The sequence below is a fragment of the Chiloscyllium plagiosum genome, unplaced genomic scaffold, assembly GCF_037043375.1.
Source record: "Chiloscyllium plagiosum isolate Xiang-an unplaced genomic scaffold, Cpla_swu_hap1 HiC_scaffold_9, whole genome shotgun sequence".
Lineage (NCBI taxonomy): Eukaryota > Metazoa > Chordata > Chondrichthyes > Orectolobiformes > Hemiscylliidae > Chiloscyllium > Chiloscyllium plagiosum.
Genome location: NW_028270147.1, coordinates 74,226,613 through 74,248,764, shown reverse-complemented (window position 1 = coordinate 74,248,764; position 22,152 = coordinate 74,226,613). Strand labels below are relative to the sequence as shown.

The 22,152-nt window shown below is 41.8% G+C and overlaps 1 protein-coding gene across 2 annotated transcripts in view; it reads right to left on the bottom strand.

Moving 5' to 3' along the window:
- The window catches only part of LOC122554545 (adhesion G protein-coupled receptor D2), a 308,358-nt gene that overhangs the window by 244,686 nt on the left and 41,520 nt on the right, over window positions 1-22,152 (bottom strand). For both annotated transcript variants that reach the window (XM_043699743.2, XM_043699744.2), the window contains 7 exons: window positions 20,146-20,430; window positions 13,684-13,795; window positions 12,304-12,438; window positions 10,612-10,717; window positions 8,901-9,012; window positions 6,357-6,412; window positions 5,567-5,693 (listed from right to left, as the gene is read on the bottom strand). In XM_043699743.2, the coding sequence (XP_043555678.1) occupies window positions 5,567-5,693; window positions 6,357-6,412; window positions 8,901-9,012; window positions 10,612-10,717; window positions 12,304-12,438; window positions 13,684-13,795; window positions 20,146-20,430 (933 nt within the window). The remainder of the gene's footprint in view (window positions 1-5,566; window positions 5,694-6,356; window positions 6,413-8,900; window positions 9,013-10,611; window positions 10,718-12,303; window positions 12,439-13,683; window positions 13,796-20,145; window positions 20,431-22,152) is intronic.

Sequence of the window (22,152 nt, the reverse complement as noted above, 5' to 3'; positions counted from 1 at the left end):
TCTCTATGTCAAGACATGCTGGACCATATACATGGTCATGGCGGTGGGGGGGGGGGGGGGGGGGGGTCGAGAAAATAAAACAAGAGATTTACATGTCAATTTCATTAAACTCAACAGTCAAGAGAACCTTTCCTTTCACCTGAGATTCTTTCTGCGCCACTATATAAGATAACAACTGATGTTTTCCATATCCAAGGATACAAGATTTCCTTTTTAAGCAAGTTTCCTCTCGACAAATTAACGATAGCCCTATGCATCCATTCTTGGCACAATGCCTGCTACATTTAGAATACTGGACCTCAATTAATCTGGCAACAATTGTCTACTGTACAAATACTAGTGCAGCCTTCCAATACATGCAGCATATGAAATGTACAATGTCTTACCTGTCCTTCTTACTCCCCTTGCTGCAATAATCTCACAGAATGAACTGTTCATGTGGTAAGCTCCATAATCAATAAATGGAAAGTGACATTTCAACTTCTCAAATGGTCATGTTAAAATGACATGCTACTCATGATGGGAATTGTTACGTTGCATCCCATGTATCCTTGCATATGTTATCAGAAAGGGATTCTGATTCTTCATGGAGAAAAGAGGTTTGTTTAAGGGGGTGGGGTTATCTTAAGTCACAGATTCCAGACAAGACAGACTTTAAAATGGTTACACAGCATCATGACATTTAACGCTGACATTCCAGTACGAAAAGGTATCCATCTCAGCTGCACTCACTCTCTTTGTGTAATGGAGTCAGTTTGTTAAGTATTTGTGTGTGTAATGTACAATTACATCAGTAAACACAGAACCAAGCACCAAAACCCATCTGTAATCATTCAAAGAACTGCAGATGCTGGAGATCTGAAACAAAAACAGAAATTGCTGGTGAAACTCAGCAGGTCTGGCAGAGCAGGAGAGTCATCAGACTCAAAAACTTTAACTCTGCTTCCTCCCACAGATGCTGCTGAGTTTCACCAGCAACTTCTGTTTTTGTCCGATATATATCTGTTTGGGTGGTGATATGTGGGAGGGTCGTACTGTGTGGATCTGCCTCCCAAACTAGTGAGCTGCCAGACAGGCAAAACCATCATATGAGTGTGTGATATCATAGTCTTGTAAACAGTGATGCACAAAACTGTCCGATAGCTGACTCAAGGAGAACATGATGATCTGTGGGATATGGTATGCAAACCAATATATAACAAACCACAAAAATGCAACCAAAAGGACATAAAAAGAGAAAAGATTTGTAAATTGTAAAGTGTTTTACTTTGAGATAGAAAAATGTAAAACTGTTTAACAATCCTAATATGCTTCAGAAACATGATGTGGAGGTGCTGGTGTTGGACTGGGCTAGACAAAGTCAGAAGTCACACAACACCAGGCTAAAGTGCAACAGGTTTATTTGAAATCACAAGCTTTCTTATCACTGCCCCTCAGAGCAGCGCTCCGAAAACTTGTGATTTCAAATAAACCTGTTGGACTATAACCTGGTGTCATGTGACTTCTGACTGCAGAAACAGGGCAAGTTATAATGGGGATCAAAGAAATGGCAGGAAATTTCATACATACTTTGATTCTGTCGTCACAAAGTAAGATACAAATAACATATCAAAAATATTGAGTAGCACAAGGTCTAGTGAGATGGAGGAACGGGATGAAATCAGTATTAATATAAAAATGATGTGGGGGAAATTGTTGGGATTAAAGACTGATGTATCTCCAGGGTTCAATAACCTACTTCCCAGAGTACCTAAGGGACTGGCCTTAGTAGTCATCTTTCAAGATTCTACAGACTCTGCAACAGTTCCTATGGATTGGAGGATAGCTAATGTAACCAGAGTATTTAAAAAAGGAGGTAGAGAGAAAAGCAGAGAATTATAGACTGCTTAGCCTGACATTAGTGTTGGGGAAAATAGCAGAGTCTGTTATAAACTGTTTACTAACACAGCACTTGGAAAACAGTGATGAAATTGAATGGAGTCAGCATGGATTTACAAAAAGGGAAATCAAGCTTGACCAATCTACTGAAACATTCCGAGCATGTAACCAGTAGAATTGTTAAGGAGGGGCCAGTGGATGTGGTTTACTTGAACTTCCAACGGCTTTCAAGAAGGTCCAACATAAGAGATTAATGTAAAATTAAAGCACACTGGATTGGGGTGGTAGTGTACTGACATACGGAGAAAACTGGTTGGCAGACAGGCAACAAAGAGCAGGAATTAATGGGTCATCTTCTGAGTGGCAGCTAGTAACTGGAAGAGTATATTGCTTCGACCCCAGCTATTCACAACACATAATTATGATCTGGATGATGGAACAAAATGTAATATCTTCATGTTTGCAGACAACACGAAGTTGGTTGGGTGGGCGAGCTGTGAGGGGGATGCAGAGGTGTTTCAGTACTATTTGGACAAGCTGAGTGACTGGGCAAATGCATATCAAGTGAAACATAATGTGGATAAATGTGAGGTTATCCACTTTGACGCAAAAACACAAAGAAAAATTGCAATCTTAACGGTGATTGATTGGGAATGGGGAAGGGGCAATGAGACCTGGATATCTTTGTACACCAGTCGCTGAAAATAAGCATGCATGGTGCAACAGGCAGTAAAGAAGGCAAATGGTATGTTGGCCTTCAGAGTGACAGGGGTCAAGTATTGGAACAGGGATGTCTTGCTGCAATTGAAAAGGGTCTTGATGAGACCACACCTGGAGTATTGTGTGCAGTTTTGGTCTCCTTATCTGAAGAAGTATGTTCTAGCTCTGCAGACAGTGCAGTAAAGGTTTATCATACTAATTCCTTGGATGGCAGTCCAGACATATGAAGCAAGACAGGATCACATCAGACAATATTCACTGGAGATTAGAAGAATGAGAGGAGATTGAATAGAAACCTGGCAGGACTAGACAGGGTAAACGTAGAAAGGTAAAGTAGAAGTCAAGTCACCGTTGTCTTACCAGACCATAGAGCTACTCCCACATTAGAGAGAGATACAACTAGTGGTGGTCTAACCTGAGGGTCACTACACCTCAGGTGAGGGAAGAGGTTGAGAAGAGTCCTTCATGGTAACTTCAACCAGTATAGAAATCAAACCCACACTTTTCATCACTCTACATTGCAAATCAGCTGTCCAGCTAACCAACCACTGCCATGACGACAATGATGGAAGAATGTTCCTAATGACCAGGGAGTCCATAACCAGGGTCACAGTCCAAAGATATGATGTAGGCCATTTAGGAGTGAGACGAGGAGAAATTTCTTCATCTAGAGAGGGGTGAGCCTGTGGAATTCTTTGCCACAGAATGAGGCCAAGGCCAAAGCATTGAATGTTTCCATGAAGTAGATATAATTCATCATCGTTATGGCCATCTCTCGAGGTTGAGATTGATAGTCTTCATTCCTTTGATCTAGTTATGGGCTCTCAGGTGGCTTATGAGTCCAATCTTGGCTTTGTAAGTTTTTCCATATTTACAAGTAGTTCCAGATGGCAGATTGGGCTTTGGTTGTTGCAGCCTCACTTTCTGTTTTCTTTTCTTCGAGTTCTGTACATCTATTGGCTTTGAAAGTTGCTGTTCCTTCCCGGATGATGGTTTGCCAGAGTTTGCTGTCCTTGGCATTGGTTTCCCAATTGTTAATGTTGACATTACATTTCTTCATGCTGGCTTTTAAAACATCTTTGAATCTCTTCTGTTGTCTGCTTCTTTTACATTTGCCTTCTTTAAGCTGGGAGTAGAAGATTTGTTTCGGCAGACATTCGTCTTTCATCTGAACAACATGACCACTCCATCTTAGTTGATTCTTGATGGCGTAGTCTTCAATGCTTGTTGTTTTTGCTTCGTTCAGCACGCTGACGTTGGTTCTTCTATATTCCCAACAGATATTTAAGATGTTTCAAAAGCATCATTGATGGAAATTTTCAAGTGCCTTCAGATGTTGAAGTTGTCCAAGTTTCTAATGCACACAGGAGCATTGGGACCACCACTGCTTTATACACTAACATTTTGATGTCTGTCCGGATGTCACGATCATGAAAGACTCTTATTTGGAGACATCCAAAAGCTGTTCCAGCGCATTTAAGACAATGTTGGATCTCATCATTAGGGCCAACATTGGAGGAGGGGTGACTTCCAAGAAACGGAAAGTGGTCCACGTTTTCCAGGGTTGTTTTGCCAAGTTGAATTGATGGCTCTACCCGATTTGTCTTAGTTGGTGATGGTTGATAGATGATCTGAGACTTCTTGGAATTGATGGTAAGTCCAAGTTTTGTATATGCACGGTTGAGAGAAGTTAGAATCTGCTGTAGGTGTTTTTCTGAGAAGGCTGAAACGCTCTTGTCATCTGCATATTGGAACTCAATGAGGAAACTCATAGATGTCTTGTTTTTGGATTGAAGACAGGCAAGATTGAAAACTCTGCCATCTGTTCTGTAGACAATTTTGATTCCTCATGGTAGGTCATCCTTGATGATGTGGATAACTGTTGCAGTAAAGATGGTGAACAAAGTTGGGGCAATCACATATCCCTGTTTTACTCCTGATCTAACTTGAAAAGGCTCACAGTTACTGTTGCTGACCATGACTGTGGCAAGTATGCCATCGTGAAGGAGTCTCAGGATTCGAATTCAACTCCAAGAAAAATATTGTGAACAAGTTCATCCTTTGCAAATGGCATTCATTGACCGCACCAAAGCCTTTGACTCAGTATCAAGGGAACTCCTATGGGATGTTCTATCCACCTATGGATGCCCTGAAACGATAGAGTTCATAGGGCTAAAGGGATCAAAGGAATAAACAGGAACAGGGTGCTGAATTGGATGATCAATCATGATCATACTGAATGAAGTAGCAGGCTGGAAGGGCTGAATGTCCTACTTTTGATCTTATTTTCTATATATCTATTTTCACTGATTAATGTCACATGAAACAACCCATATGCGTAAATGAATATAAGGATATGAATTGGGAAATCACACATCAAAAATAATGAGAAGTTCAAACATTCTTATAAAACAAATCTTGCACTTGTGCAAATAAAGTTCTGAATACAGCAGACATTGGGTATCACGATAATTTATTTTCCTTTTGGTCTGATTTCACTTAATGCGGGGCCATAAATGATTTCTTTGTTGCTTTTCTCTATGTAGCAAGCACTTTTATTCAGAACCAGCCATGTTTAGACAGTGTGTCACAAGCAGACAAACCTTATTAATGCGTGTGAAAAGTGTCAAATTGTGGTTGTGTTATGTTAGATTGTCAGGAAAGCTTTATTGGTTCAATGTTGCAAATGTTCAACTGAGTGTTAATCCACACACACAAGCTCCACATTGTTTCCAATGTGGAAAATTATTTCTAGTCAGGTCTATCAACACATCAATCTCAATTAGTCAGTCAAATTGTGAAATCCAGACTGGTTCACACCAGACTCAGGATAGATGAGAAAAAGGGAAATAGATGCCAATTCCCACACATTACTCAAATAAGCAGACCAGAATGGAAAAACAATCCCTTGAGCTGTTTTTTCAATGGCAGGGAACATGCACTCTCCTCCCTTTAAGTGTAAACCTACCTGTACTTCTGTGAACTGCATTAACACAGCGAAGTTGGTTGTGTGGTTACAGAAGCAGATTGTGATCTCAGACTCAAACTGAATCAGTTTGCAACCTTGGTTTGACCATCCCGCATACTGTCCATCTCTGAAATAAACATTACAAGATCATACAACCTCTGAATAATACCAATTATTTTAGGCTTTTGAACAATCCATTCAATAAGTCGATGCTTTGTCAGAATTAGTGATTAACTGGGATGCAGATACCCATTTTGACAGTACTCTGAATGCTTTCAGAAAATTAGCAAGGAAATGTCTTACCCAGTATGGAATAGAATCAGCACACATTCAGGCAAATTAACGTTAATTCAGCTGATTTCTACTTCAGGTTTACAGCACTATTAACTGCCTAAGTACCAACAAGGAAGAGAAAAGGAGACAGGCTCCTCCTCTTGATAGGTATCCAGGAACCCCAGCTGGATTTGAAGGGTTTATTTTCCCCCTTTTTCTCACTACAAGGGAAAAAAAATGGTGTGGAAATCTGTATTAGTCACACAGCAATTCCTTCCCCCCCCAATAATCGAAAACGTTGGAAAGTATTCTCCAACTGCAACGCAATGCCAACAATCTGATGACACTTTGATACTTTAACCAATTGGGGTAAAGTATTACATAGAGCATGCCCAGAATAAAAGATGAATGTGTGCGTAACGACCTTCAGGAATAATAGAGCACCTATGTTATAAGACATTTCTCCAATCCTTACAAAATATAGTGATTTGCACTGGGCAAATCTCAGGGTACTTACAGAAGACTGAAGTTCCAAAACACACAAGCCGGGATGGCGACTTTTGAATATCCAACCTTGAAAAAGAACATAACACAATAGTTGTGTCAAGTTCACACTCAACTCAAGTAGTGGAATTCAGCAATATTGTCTTTTGACAAACTCATCCAAAACTGTGTGTTTGTATCTGCACTGAATTAAGACAAGACTCGGGGGGAGATACGTACATGAGATTGACCACTTTCGATATCCTCCAAGTAAACATGAGACAACAAAAGCAAACTGCCTTTGACCAACTGGTAATCCCAAAAGCACCAGGTGACTGATGAATGAATGGTGATGTGATTCTGCTGCAGTAGGGGTGTTCAACTGGGGTTGACAGAAGGAAGAAAAACATTTTACTTTGTTCAGTCATGGCACGCGGGCATCAGTGGTGAGGCCAACATTTAGTGCCCATCCCTATTTGCCTTGGGAAGGGTGGTGAGTTGTCTTCGTGAACCACTGCAGTCGTTGGAGTGAAAGAGTGCTCCAGGATTTTGACTCAGCGACAGTGAAGAAGCAGTGAGACAGCTTCAAGTTAGGATGTGATGGGGCTTGGAGGAAACCTGCAGGTGGTGAAATTTGCATGTATCTGTTGCTCTCGTTCTTCTGGATGGTGACAGAGTTTACAAGTTTAGCAAGCATTTTGAGGGGCCCGTGGTGAGATGCTGCAGTGCATCTTTCGATAGTACACACTGCTGCTGCCAATGTGTATTGGTGATGAAGGGAACGAATACTGAAGGTTGTTGTTGGGGAGCCAATCAAGTAGGGCACTCTGTCCCAGACAGTGATGAGCCTTTTGAGTGTTGTAAGAGCTGCACTCATTCAGGCAAGTGGGTAGTATTCTGTCACACTCCTGACTGGTGCCTCATAAATGATGTCTAAGCAATGGGAGGCAGGAGGTAAGTTACTCACCGCAAAATTCTTAGATGCTGATCTGCTGCTGTAGCCACAGTATTTATATAAGACCATAAGAACTAGGAACAGGTGTAGGCCATTTAGCCTCTTGACGCTGCTCTATCAGTCCTTAAGTTCATGGCTGATTCAACTTTCCTCATGTCCACTTTGGAGCCTTTTCTCCAAAACCCTCGATTCCCTGACAGATCAAGAACCTACCTATCTCACAGAAGGACTCTGACCCTACACCCATCTGTGATGAGGAGTTCCAAAGACTCAGAGAAGAAATTCCTCATCTCAGCTTTAAATTGGCATCGCTTGTTTCGGAGAGTAGGCCCTCTGGTCCTAGACTCTCTGGAGGGGAAACATCCTCCCAGCATTTACCCTTCAGTGTTCTATAGGTTTCCGTGAGATCACTTCTAATTCTTCTAAACTCCAGTAAGTAGAGTCCCAACCAGTTCAACCTTTGCACATTAGACAAATCCTTCCGTGCCAGGACTATTCTAGGGAATCTTCTCTGAACTGTCTCCAAAGAAATAATATATTTTCTTAAATAAGGGACGAAAACTGCTCACAGTACTCCAGGTGTGGTCTCACCAGCACTTTGTACAGTACTTCCCTACTCTAATACTCCAAGCCCCCTCCAAGAAATAAAGGACAACATTCCATTAGCCTTCCTGATTACTTACTGTACTTATGTGCCTGCTTCCTGTGTTTTGTGCACAGGAGTCTTAGTGAACTCCTTATATGCTTAATCCAGTTCAGTTTCTGGTCAGTGGTTACCCTGAGGCTGTTGGTAGTTGGGGGCCCGTGGTCAATTATGGTATTGGATGTTAAGGGGCAATAGTTAGATTCTCTTTTGATGGAGATGATCATTATCTGGCACATGTGCAGCGCAACAGCGAACAGTTCAGACTTAGCAAGGAAATTCCAATGTCGAGGTAGTGCAAAAAGGAGTTTTATTTTGTAGTTAACCATGTCATACCTAGGACTACCTGAAAAAGATACTTGTTTCATATAAAAGGTAAAGGTAGTGTTTCCATAGTCTTACCAGAGCATAGACTGTCTCTCTCATTTAACCTGAGGATTACCACGCCTCAGGCAAAGGAGGGTTTGAGAGGGTGGGACCTTCATAATAACCTCAGCTGATGTGGGAATTGAACCCATGCTGCTAGCGTCACCCTGTATATAACCAACCCCCTTATCAAGTGTATATACACAGCCGCACAAATACATGTAATTCTAATGAATAAGGAAAGAAAAGTCTACAGTCTGTCAAATGTGTCTGGCAAAGCTAAAACCACATCAAGCACAAGAAAGTAAGATTGTGTGTACAAAGTTAAAAATCACACAACACCAGGTTAGAGTCCAACCGGCGTTTGGAGCGCTGCTCCTTCATCAGATGGTTGTGAACCAGGAGCAGAACTCTGAAAGCCAGTCCTTCCAAATAAACCTATTGGACTATAATCTGGTGTTGTGTGATTTGCCCACCCCAGTCCAACACCGGCTCCTCAGCATCATGACTGTCATGTAGAAATTGAGTCGCTCTTTCAATCCAAGACTTCCGAAAGTATAAACATTATGAACATAGTTAAAATCAAACCCGAGGAAGGTTCTCAATCTGCTTACCACAGGCCTGTGTGAGAGAGAGTACTGCACAGCAGTGGGGATGTTTCTTGCTCTGACTGGATCACGTACAGTTGAAGAGATAACAGCTGTTTGAAGTTGATTTATCTGCAAACTGGAATAATAACACATCGTGTAACATTGACTGTTAATACAGCAAAAGCCCAGAAATTCTCCACTGATATGTTCTGGAATCTGTTTTCTAATATTTGGAACATTTAACAGTTATTTTTCAACATTGTAGGGGTGTATTTGTCTGTTAACTGATTAATTACAGAATCATTTCATCTAATTTGTTGTAATAATTGTAAAACAAAAATTACGTGGTAGCTTTTACTGGGCAGCACGGTGGCTCACTGGTTAGCACTGCTGCCTCACAGCGCCAGGGACCCGGGTTGAATTCCCACCTCGTGCAACTGTCTGTGTGGAGTTTGCACATTCTCCCTGTGTCTGCGTGGGTTTGTTCTGGGTTCCTCCCACAGTCCAAAGATGTGCAGGTTTGGTGAATTGGCCACACTAAATTTCCCACGGTGTTAGGTGTAGGGGAATGGGTCTGGGTGGGTTGCTCTTCAGAGGGTCGGTGTGGACTTGTTGGGCTGAAGGGCCTGTTTCCACTCTGTAGGTAATTTAATCTAATCTTTTTTTAAGATCCTACAATCTAATAGAGTGTTCTTTATTGTTACTAAATTCAGATGGAGCCACTCGACAAAGGGGCGTAAATTAAAAGTAGATCATTAAAAACATCAACTGATTCACAGTCAATACGATAGGACTTGTGTCATCATAGAGTCCAACATAAGAAATGCAGCCTCAATAGCACAATCCAATACACACTGAGCAGGACAGAGTTCAGATTAAATACTGTAATCAAAACCTCCATTCCATCAAACTTGCACTGCTCCTCCTTTGCTCCATAGCAGAAAACAAACATTGCACTAACCAACTTTATAAAAGTTAATAGTACACCTTCTTGTGCACAGTAGTGTGGAATCATGTTCAAAAAGATGAAACAAAGACCTCACATTGGTCTCACTTCTATTCCATATGAGAAAATGGTATTGATCATCAGGAGAAAGTGAGGACTGCAGATGCTGGAGATCAGAGCTGACAAAGTGTTGCTGGAAAAGTGCAGCAGGTCGGGCAGCATCCAAGGAGCAGGAGAATCGACGTTTCGGGCATGAGCCCTTCTTCAGGGCTCATGAAGAAGGGCTCATGCCCGAAATGTCGATTCCCTTGATCATCAGGAGTAAAGTTGTCATGACATTTGGTTTGATTGCAATGAACATTATATGACAGATACAAAGTTGACTAAAGCATAATTCTGATCCATTACTTCAAAATTCCACACAGTAGATTAGTTTCAATTTATAACACAGCAAATTGTAAATGTGATCCGGTATAATACACTCGCTAATTTGTTGCTTTCATGGTTCAGCAGTGAATTTTATCATCCTAGAAAATCAACCTCTTGCTTAGAATGTTGAATTCTTGTAGATTTTGCAGAATAAAATGTGAAATATAATCAGAAACTGCTGGAAGTACTGAACAGGCTGATCACCTGTTGCTTTGAACAATCAATTTTTTCAGATAAAATCTGTTCCCTCTATTTGTTGTTTATTTATACAGCTTTTATTTCAAAAATGAAATATCATCCATCTGAGAATCTTCTATCTATCATTGTCAAAACGTTCTTGTCGTTAGTTCTTAATCTTACCGTTTGTCTGATCTCCCAGCTAGTAATACAGAGTCGAGATTATGAGGTGCCAAATGATGCTCCACACTCCGATAGTAAGCATTTATAAATATCAATTCACTGTACCCTAAAGAAACACACACTTATTTATTTCTGAAAATACATTAGTCACACAAAAATATTCTGGAAAGTTACAACGTGGATAACAACCATGTACCTATCCCATCAACTCAAAACAATACATTAAAGAAAACTATACTGAAGGGAGGTTTCTGTGGTTAGGTAGTATCTATATAATCACATTCCTTGAACTCCTTACTAATCATATAAATTCCTTTCATTTAAAAGGATAGCCCCCGTAAAACTGTGCTGTCTGCTGCATGTACAGACATTCAATAGGCCTCACTAAAACTAAACAGTGGTTTGTTTAAAATTTGTTTTACGACTCTCCTTTGACAGTTAGCTAAACATAAAACTTTATATTTATTCGACTCTTAAAAAATCTGATATCTGAAGCTGTGGCCTATGTTTTTTCCAATGGAGATGGGAGTTGTGCTGACATTGTGGAATATGCCGTCATAGCAGATTCAGAGAAAACAAATTTCCCAGGAAACTGAAGATTCCACTGGCTGATTCCTCTACATTGCCTGGGAATCCTCCAATGGTGTCCGTTTAAATTGAAGCATTCATAGGGTTCCAATGCAGATTAACAGATAGTTCGTTGGGAAAAGTTAGACTATAAATATCTAATTCCTGGGTATCCATTCAAGTTACCCCCAGCTAATTTCAGCCATCCTCAATGACACCTGCCCAGTCCCTTCTAACCTGACAACTCCCTCTCCCACCAGCCAACCACTTTGACAGCTTCTATGAAAGGTTAATTATATCAAATTTGGATGCCGGGAAGGTAAGGTGCCAGGGCACAAGGTGGAAAGAGGGCCAGGTAAATGATGGAGTGTTAGGGTAGGTTGGGCTGGGTGGGAGATATGGGGTCTGGTGGGAGTGCCCCTCCTGTGTGTAGGTGGGGTGTGCTGAAAGGTAGAGCGGGCATAGAGCACAGCATCCAGCTGTGGGGCAAGAGGGGTCAGGTCCAGAGCGGAGGAGGGGGTGTCGGGTCTGGGAGTGGGGGAGGGTATGCTGGGTCCAGAGTTCAACAGTGGGGGAATAGGGGTGTTGGGTCTGGGAGAAGAGGGGTGTTGGATCTGGGAGAAGGGGTGGTTGGGTCTGGGAGAAGAGGTGGGTTTGAGTCTGGGAGAAGGGGGGTTGGGTCTGGGAGAAGTGGAGGGGGTTGGGCCCACAGTGCAAGAGCTCCCATACTTTGTAAAAAAGGAGTGAGTGACAATCTGCCCAAGATTGACACCCCTTGGAAAGTCCGGTGCTGATAATGATCAAACAGGGAAGCTGACTGCTATCTCCCTACCAGGTTCAGTTTCACTGAAGCTTACTCGAACAATTGTGCAGCTAACCCAGAAGCTGTCAACTAAGTCCATGTAGACTGGGACCCCATTCAAAACCTTGCCGGATGCATGGTTTTCCACACAAGCCACTGTACAGGCCATGTATTACTTTTCAACTTAATTCATGACTCCCACAGGAAAAAGGCAACAGTAAGAAAAATGCTTAGTAATTTTTTTGTTTGTTTAGCTTTCAAATGGAGAAAATTGAGATGATTAAAAACCCACCAGCAGGTGGGAATAGTGAGGCATCACTTACCAGAAGAGAGAAGCCGGGACATCTCCGAATCAGGAACCTGAATTTCATCCGCTCGATTCCGGGCAGAGAGGCATTTGGGTTTGTAAACAAGATCACTTCCCAAACTGGACAACCGGCTTAGTTTGAACTGCATGTCTACAAGATTACATCAGAACAAGTTGATGAAAAGGTTGACTTTGGTTTTCCTCTCTCCTCCCCTTCCTATTGTTCCAAAAGTAACTGGTGCTTTCCTAATTTTTGGATGCCATGGTTGTTGGGCACCCTCTGGAACTTCAACCAGGCAGTCATTATTTACACGTGAGCTTTAGCACTGAATTTCACCTGTTTAACTACAGGATGCATCAAAGCCAAGCCCATTCTGTGCAGGAACCATTCCTGTCCACGTCCAGGATCCATTCACCCTCCCTTGTTGGAATAAGGAGTTGGAACCTATCTGCTCCATTGGTTTACACCTCTCCATAATTCTGCTCGATCTGTATAACACTTTGCTGTCTGATTCCTCTTCCACCCCAAAACATAGCAACTGAGATCAATCGCTGCTCTTCTTCTGCCAGCCCACCGTGTACCAGGTCAATTCAGGGACTGGTACATACAAGACTTTTTTGCCTACTGGTTAAACTCAATGTGTTATCACCGAGTCATATTTTAGTAGTTGATAAATTTATGGCTCCCCTTTCGACGTCTCCCAGACTCCAAAATGCTATGAACAAAGCAGCTCATCCTACGACCGGTGACTAAATATGGCTTTTCTGAAGGAAATAAAAATGATACCATTCTTCAATCTCTGCTTCATCATCCAGGGGAAGTCAATGCACTGACCAAACCCAACTTCAAAGTTGGCAATTTGAATGAAAGGGACACTGTAAACTATTTGGAAAACATTTTTCACTACTACCATTTAAAAACATGAATGTTGCCAGAAGAAAATCAGCACATCACCTGGAAATAAATCGACTTGTTAATGAGACTTTGGAAAACTGGACCCAAAGTAGTTAGGAAAGAAATCCCCAACATCAGAAGCAACTGAAACACCAGCTCCTAAAACCATGAATATTCCTTTTCAGAAATGAGGTTGTTGCTCAGTGGCTCAATATCAGATGAAAACCGAAAAAACGGTGGGAATTAGAAACAAAAACAGAAATTGCTGGAAAAGCTCAGCAGATCTGGCAGCATCTGTGGAGAAAAATCAAAGTTAAAGCTCTGGGTTCAGTGACCTTTCCTCAGAATGGATCTGAAACATTAACTCTGATTTCTCTCCACAGATGCTGCCAGACCTGCTGAGCTTTTCCAGTGATTTCAGTGTTTGCGGCTAGATATCAGAGTCTGATTGTACTTTCTGGTAGTGAACACTTCAGCATTAAACTAAAAGACAATGCTTACCTATATTTTCTGTTGACAGGACAATACTTGGTCCAATAGAAAATAAAATATCAGACAGTTTCTCAGCAAGTGTATCAACACTGTGAATGATAACATAGGGTCCACGGATCACCTACAAACACAAAGGTCACAATTTAAGCATTTTCTTTAGTAGATTGACTTGTGAAGATTGTTTCTAAAATTCCCCAAAATATTTAGTTGGCAAGCAGACAATTACTTAGGCGAGGTTTTAAAGTTTGTGTGACAGGTTCACAGCAGACATCTCAGAACAGCTTTTAAAAACTAGTTTGGATATTTTCAGGGACGGTACATTGCATGCTTGAATTCAGAAATTGTTCTTCGAGGATTACCAAAATTACTCAAACACATTGTGGCGAGTGCAGAGGTTTTGACTCCTGGGACGTAAATATCGTGTGCATTTTGGGTGATCTTCATGATGATGCTCAGAGAATTCGGTTTTATCCCATGTTAGGTGATTAAGTCAATTCCCTGTTATTTGAGTACCAAGAGAGTTTTTGAGTTGAATTCCATACCTTCTGTATGATTTGCTGCTTATGCTGTTTGACATGTACACTTGTTTATCTACACCTCGTTTTTATGTATGCTTGCTGCTGCTCCTGGTGTGCCTTCCTGAATTCTTCATTGAATCAGTGTTGATCCCCTGGCTTGACAGCACTGGTAGTGTGCAGGGAATGCTGGGCCATGAAGTTACAATTCTGCTGCTGTCGACGGCCCGAAGCAAGGTTGAGCAGCGCGGAGTTGCTAGATCTGTTTGAAGACTTTCTGATTTAGCCTAGTGATATTATCACACAACATGATGGACCGCATCCTCAAGGTGAAGACTGGAATGTCACTACAAGGGCAGTACAGTGGTCACGTTTACTAATACTGTCATGGACAGATGCGTCTACAGCCAGCAGATTGGTGAGGATGAGGTCAAGCATATCTTACCCACTTGTTGGGTCCCTCACATACCCAGTCTAGCAGCTATGACCAGCTCAATCAGTAATGCTGCTGAGCCATTGTCTGTGATGGACATTGAAGTCCCCCACCCAGAGTATATTGCATAGCTTTGTCACCCTCAGTGCTGTATGGGGTGATTACAAGAAGGATTCCTGCTCATGTTTGACCTAATGCCAAGGGACCTCATGGCCCCTGGAGCCAACGTTGAGGACTCAAACTCTGTCCCAAACACCATGTTGCCACCTCTTATGGATCTATCTCATCGCTGGGCATGACATACCTAGTGATGGTCGTCTTGCCTGTAGGGTATGATTTCATGAGAATGAATATGTCAGTCTGCTATTTGACTAGTGTGTGTGTCTCTGTGTGTGTCTATCTGTCTGTGTGTGTGTCTGTGTGCGCGTCGGGTCTGTCTTTGTGTGGGTGTGTCTGTGTGTGGGTGAGTGTAAATTTGTGTCTGTGTGCATGTATCTGTGTGTGTGTCTGTGTATGTGTTTGTGTGTGTGTGCACCTGTGTGTGTGTATCTGTATGTGTCTGTGTATGTGTGTCTGTGTCTCTATGTGTGTCTGTGTGCATCTGTGTCAGTGTATGTGTCTGTATGTGTCTGCCTGTGTGTCAGGGTCTCTGTGTGTCTCTGTACATATATGTTTGTGTCCATGTGGTGTATCTGTGTGTGGGTGTGTCCATTTTTGTCTTTCTGTCTGTCTGTTTTTGTCTGTGTGTGTCTGTGTGAGTGGGTGTGTGTATGTTTGTGTGTGTTGTGTTTATGTGTGTGTGTGTATTTGTATCTGTGCGTATGTGTACGTGACTGTGTCTCTGTGTGTCTGTGTATCTGTGTCTGCCTGTCTGTGTGTATTTCTGTATGTGTTTCCATGTGTTCGTCTGTGCCTATGTGTGTGTGTGTATCTGTGTTTATGTGTCTCTGTGTGTGAGAGTCTTGTCTGTGTATATCTGTGTATGTGTGTTTGTCTGTGTGTGCAAGTCTGTGTGTGTGTGTGCGCATGTGTGTGTGTGTGCCTGTGTGCGTGTCTGAACTTGAACTTGCGTGTCTATCTGTGTGTGTGTTTGTCTCTGCATGTGTCAGTGTGTGCCTTATGTCTGAGAGTGTCTGAGTGTATCTGTGTGTGTCTATATGTGTGTTTGTCTGTGTGTGTCCGTCTCTGTGTGTCCGTCTGTGTGTGTATCTGTATGTCTGTGTCTGCATGTCTGTGTGTTTGTATGTGTGTGTGTCTGTGTGCGCGCCTGTGTGTGTGCGTACATCTGTGTGTGTGCATGTTTCTGTATGTGTGTGTATGCATATCTGTGTATCTGTATGCGCATGTGTGCATAAGTGTGTTTGTGTGTGTGTCTGTGTGCATCTGTGTGCATGTGTCTGTTTGTGTCTGTGTGTGTGTGGCTGTGTGGGGGTGTCTGTGTGTGTGTGCATGTGTGCCTGTTTGTTTGTCTGCACGTGTGTGTGTCTGTCTGTGTGTGTGAACGTCTGTGTGTGTATATGTGTGCCTGTGTGTTTGTCTGCACGTGTGTGTGTGTTTCCGTGTGTGTGTCTGTGCCTCTATGTGTGTGTCTGTGCTTGTGTGTCTGAGTGTATCTATGTGTGTGTGTGTTTGTCTCTGCGTGCATGTGTGTGTGTGTCTTGTGTCTGAAAGTGTCTGAGTGTATCTGTGTGTGTCTGTATGCGTGTTTGTGTGTGCACATCTGTGTGTCTATGTGTGCATGTCTGTATCTCTGTGTGTGTGTGTCTGTGTGTGTATGCCTGTGTTTGCATGTCTGTGTCTGCATGTCTGTGTGTTTGTATGTGCGTGTGTTTGTATGTGTGTGTGTCTGTATGCGCGCCTGTGTGTGCATGTTTCTGTGTGTGTGTATGTCTGTGTTTGCATGTCTGTGTATCTGTATGTGCATGTGTGTGTCTGTGTATGTGTTTGTGCTTGTTGTGTTTGTGTGTGTGTCTGTGCTTGCGTGTGTCTGTGTGTGTATGTGGCTGCGTCTGTGTGTGTGCCTGCGCATGTGTGCGTCTGTGTATCTGTGTCTGCCTGTCTATGTGCATTTCTTTATGTTTTTCCATGTGTACATCTGTACCTGTGTGTGTTTCTATGTGTGTGTCTGTGCCTATGTGTGTATCTGTTTGTGTGTCTGTGTGTGCGCTTCTGTACGTGTGTCAGTGTGTGAGAGTCTTGTGGCTGAGTGTGTCTGAGTGTATCTGTGTGTGTTTATCTGTGTGTGCAGGTCTGTGTGTCTGTGTGTGCAGGTCTGTGTGCGTGAATGTGTGCATGTCTGTGTCTATCTGTCTGTCTGTGTCTGTGTGTGTCCCTGTGTCTGCATGTCTGTGTGTGTTTGTGTCTCTGTGTGTTTGTGTGCGCGTGCGTGTCTGTGCACGCACCTGTCTGTATGTGTGTGTGCGCACATCTGTATGTATGCACGTGCATGCATGTTTCTGTGTGTGTGTATGTCTGTATGTGCATGTGTGTCTGTGTGTGAGCATGTCTGCGTGTCTGTGCCTGTCTGTGTGTCTGTGTGTGCGTGTCTGTGTTTCTGTCTGTGCCTGTGTGTCCATGCCTGTGTGCCTGTGTGCGTGTCTGTGTTTCTGTGCGTCAGTGTCTGTGTCAGTGTGTGTGGGTCTGTGTTTGTGCGTCTGTGTGTATTTGTCTGTGTGTCTGTGTGTGTGCGTGTCTGTGTTTCTGTGCATCAGTGTGTGTGTGTCAGTGTGTGTGCGCCTGTGTGTGGGTCTGTGTTTGTGCGTCTGTGTGTGTGTGCCTTGTGTGCGTTTGTCTGTGTGTGTGCCTTGTGTGCGGTTGTCTGTGTGTGTATGGGGGTGATGGCAGCAGCTGTTGACATTTTGGCATAAGCCCTCAAGTGTTACCAAGGGGGTCTCTGCAGAGTCAACCTAGCTGTGTTTGTCACTATCATTTCTATTGGTTTGTTTGACGACAGACGGTTTGCCCAGATTCATTTCTTCTCTGAGACTCTGTCACAGTTAGATTCAACTGAGAGACTTGCTCGGCCATTTCACAGGGCAGGTAAGAGTCAATTACAATTCTGTGGGTCTGGAGCCACCTGTAGACCAGACCAGAAGAGGATGGCAGATTTCCTTTCCAAAAGCACAATCGTGAACCGAGTTCAGTAAGAGGAAAGGTGTGGGCAGTGGGACAATCCCTTCTTCCCACTTTCATCACTTGCATTTTGTTAATTCTGGCAAAATGTATAATCATCAAGGGAATGCAGTGCTCAGAGCTGAAAGCATCATTTTCAATTTTGTAAAGCTGTTTGATGTGAACATGTGGAGCAAGTAAACACAGATGTCATCATGATTTCAATAGTTTACCTCTTCCTAACTCCAAAGTTCATGGTATTAAACATTAAACATCATTCATACAGTAAACACCAAACAATACCTTCATTTTCAATTACAAACACTAAAACGTTAACTGTAAAGCTTGTCAATATATTTAAAAACTCAAAACTGTGTTCGTATATACATTAAAGACATTAAGAAATTTACATTATCAGCATTGCAAACATTAATCACCTGAGTTAAAAATCACACAACACCAGGTTATAGTCCAACAGGTTTAATTGGAAGCACACTAGCTTTCGGAGCGACGCTCCTTCATCAGGTGATAGTGGAGGGCTCAATCCTAACATAGAATTTATAGCAAAAATTTACAGTGTTGATGTAACTGAAATTACACATTGAAAAATTGATTGTCTGTTAAGCCTTTCATCTGTTAGTTCCACTTCTTTCATGTGTAAATCACATAGCCTTTTTTTCAAAAAGTTGCATTCTCGGGTTAGCTGGTAACAATGGTGATAGCTAGACATTATGTTGAAGGTGTTGGCCCCCGTGTTCTCTGTCTATGACCTGATGTTTAGATGATTCTAATCTAAAAGGTGAGATAACGGAGTTTTACATAAATTCATGCAGTTTTTGAGCTCAGAGTTCTACATGAATGCATGCAGTTTTTGAGCAAAGTACAATGTAACCCTGAAAGTACAAATTCACCCCACAAAATATATATGTGCATGTGGGTCTTTGTCTCTGTGTGTGTGTGCGTGTCTGTCTGGGTTGGGGGTTGTGAGTGTGAGAAAGTGTGTGTGTGTAGTGAGTGCAGAGTGTCTTAAGTCTGTGAGGGGGTGCATGTGTGAGTGTGTGTGCCTGTAAGGGTGTGTATGGGTGCCTGTGTGCGTGTCTGTGTGTATGTGTGTCCGTGTGTATGTGTGTATAGGAGTGCCTGTGTGTGTGTGTATAGTGCAATGGTGGTCACCTGTAATGTGACATAAATCCAAGGTCCCGGCAGAGTGGGCGAGCAGAGGCTGATAGCTAAGCTCAGTATCCATAGGGAGGGCCTCAACCGGGACCTTGGGTTTATGTCACATTACAGGTGACCACCATTGCACTATACACACACACAGATACTCCTACACACACACACACACACACACACTCCTATACACACATACACACGGGCACACATACACACAGACGCGCACACAGACACTCACACACACCCTTACAGGCACACACACACTCCCACACGTACCCCCTCACAGACTTAAGACACTCTGCACTCACTACACACACACACATACACTTTCTCACATTCACAACCCCCAACCCAGACAGACACACACACATACACTTTCTCACATTCACAACCCCCAACCCAGACAGACAGACAGACACACACACACACAGACAAAGACCCACATTCACACATATATTTTGTGGGATGAATTTGTACTTGCAGGATGACATTGTACTTTGCTCAAAAACTGCATGCATTCATGTAGAACTCTGAGCTCAAAAACTGCATGAATTTATGTAAAACTCCGTTATCTCACTTTTTAGATTAGAATCAATCTAAACATCAGGTCATAGACAGAGAATACGGGGGTCAACACCTTCAACATATTGTTTAGCTATCACCATTGTTAACAGCTAACCCGAGAATGCAACTTTTTGAAAAAAAGGTCTTGTGATTTACACATGAAAGAAGTGAAACTATCACTGTATTCTAACAGATGAAAGGCTTAACAGACAATCAATTTTTCAATGTATAATTTCAGTTACATCACATTGTAAATTTTTGCTATAAATTCTGTGTGTTAGGATTGAGCCCTCCACTATCACCTGATGAAGGAGCGTCGCTCCGAAAGCTAGTGCGCTTCCAATTAAACCTGTTGGACCATAACCTGGTGTTGTGTGATTTTTAACTTTGTACACCCCAGTCCAACACCGGCATCTCCGAATCATGATTAATCACCTAAGGCTACAATACTGTGTTCATTCTCCAATAATGCTGAGGAATGTATCTGCTTTCCAATCTGTTTTCATCTACTCATTGAAAGGAAGACAGTTCACAGAAGCTTCACTTAAAATGTTTTGTTGAGCAATTTTTACATTTCTTCAGTGCATTTTGTTTTCTCCCACAAACCCAAGATATTTCAATACCTAATTTTGGTTTATAATAATAATTAAACTTGAAAAAGAAACACACTTTCACCTCGGATATAAAGAGCCATTCCAAGGAATACTTGACATCTATGATTTTGCTCGCCAATTTAATGTAGTTAGTTGCCAAGCTCAAAATTGTTTTGGAATTACTCGCTTCACTTTCAAAATCCAGTTCAGCAACATTTCCGAGAAATCTCGTCAACGCAAGCAAGTCAGCAGAGGTGAGTTTAGTGTGGCTTTGATCTGCAGCTTCACACAACAAGCTGGTGATGTAGTTTGCAACAGACACATTTTCTGGGTAATCGCTTTGGTTCAGCAGCAAATAATCCGCAATCTAAAGCAACCAAAAAACAAAAATATTTGTATACAATACACTATCACAATATTAACTGACAGCATATATATTTTGTAAATGAAGAAACTCTTATGCTCTCTGTGCACCTTCTCAGCAGACATAATATTGTATTCCTCACTCTGTTATCTTACCCTTTGTATGGTATAACCTGCCCGTACTACACGCAAAACAAAATGTTTCCTTGTACATAGATACATGTGACAATAAATCAAACCAAATCAAAATCTTACAATATCTGACCTAAGTTTATCTTCTGTCGAATGTTGAATAATTAAAAGCTTAGAGATATATAGAAAGAATATATAATTCTGAGAAAAAATGTAGTATTCTATTTGGTAAGTAAGAATATAAAGATAACCCCACATGAATATTCCTTCAACACGTTTAGTTTCTGATAGATTAACATGCAAAATCAATATGGTTGAGAATCTTTTATATTCACCACCATTAGCCCACAATTAGAACAATCTCTAGCACATTTTTTTAAATGATCAGATATTAAAATTGTTTCAATTGTAAATGCCAATTAGAACTTTTTCATTTCAAAAACATTTGCCGCAAAAAATTCGGTTTGGCAATTATTTAAAATTCAATACATGACCATGGTCCCATTGAGATTTAATACAGGAGACTAGAGTCCATTCATTATAATGATTCAATTTTAGAGCTTTTCTTTAGAAACAGCCTATTTTGATGCATCTGTTACAAAGTCATGGTCATGGAGGAGGAGAATGTGAGGACTGCAGATGCTGGAGCTCAGAGTTGAGAGTCTGGTGCTGGAAAAGCACAGCAGGTCAGGCAGCATCCGAAGAGCAGGAGAATCAACCTTTCGGGCATAAGCCCTTTATCAGGAGGTCATGATGAAGGGCTTATGCCAAAAACGTCAATTCTCCTGCTCCTTAAATGCTGCCTGACCTGCTGTGCTTTTCTAGCACCACACTCTCAACAAAGTCATGCTCATGTCAAATTCACATTTTTAAGTCTGGAAACTGATATTGGACACTTTAAAAAGTACTGTTTTTTAAACCAAAACAAGGGCAGTGACTAAGACTAAGGAATAAACTACAAATTTGCAATGCTATGTCATTCACTTTCTACTTCATTGGGGTGGAGATGTAGGGCCTATGAAAATGCTCCAAGAGACAAGAAACACCTGGAAACATGTATGTAGCTTTCTTTCTATCTTATCAAAATTAGAGATTCGTGGTTATGCAATCATGAAATAATAAACTTTGTAGAAGTTAGTCACTTGGACAAACTACCTTCATTTTTCTTAAGCAGACAGTGCAGACTTGAGCTATTCAAAGCTACCCTTTGGAAGATACAGTGGAATTTTGAACTCTGGACAGCAGTTCAAGAGAATTCACGTGACCAACCTAGTTTTGTGGGTGGATTTGAACTGGGGAAAAATGAGCAGCTGACAGTGAGGGAAAGCTGCTCATTCTCCATCTCCATACAAGATCTCACCCTGTCTGCTCAGTGTAAGTGATGCCTGCATCCTGGAAACAGACTGAGAGCTTTTAATAGAAAGTTTTTACAACAGCATTTCAAGACAGTGGAGAGAACACTGGCTACAACCTCAAGCTGTCAGCTGAGGATCCACACTTTTGGATAGTTTCAGCTAGATCACACCCAGTGACCTCTTATTTAATGAACTTTAACTTGATTCAAGTTAACTTTCTCTACTCTCTTGTTAGTATT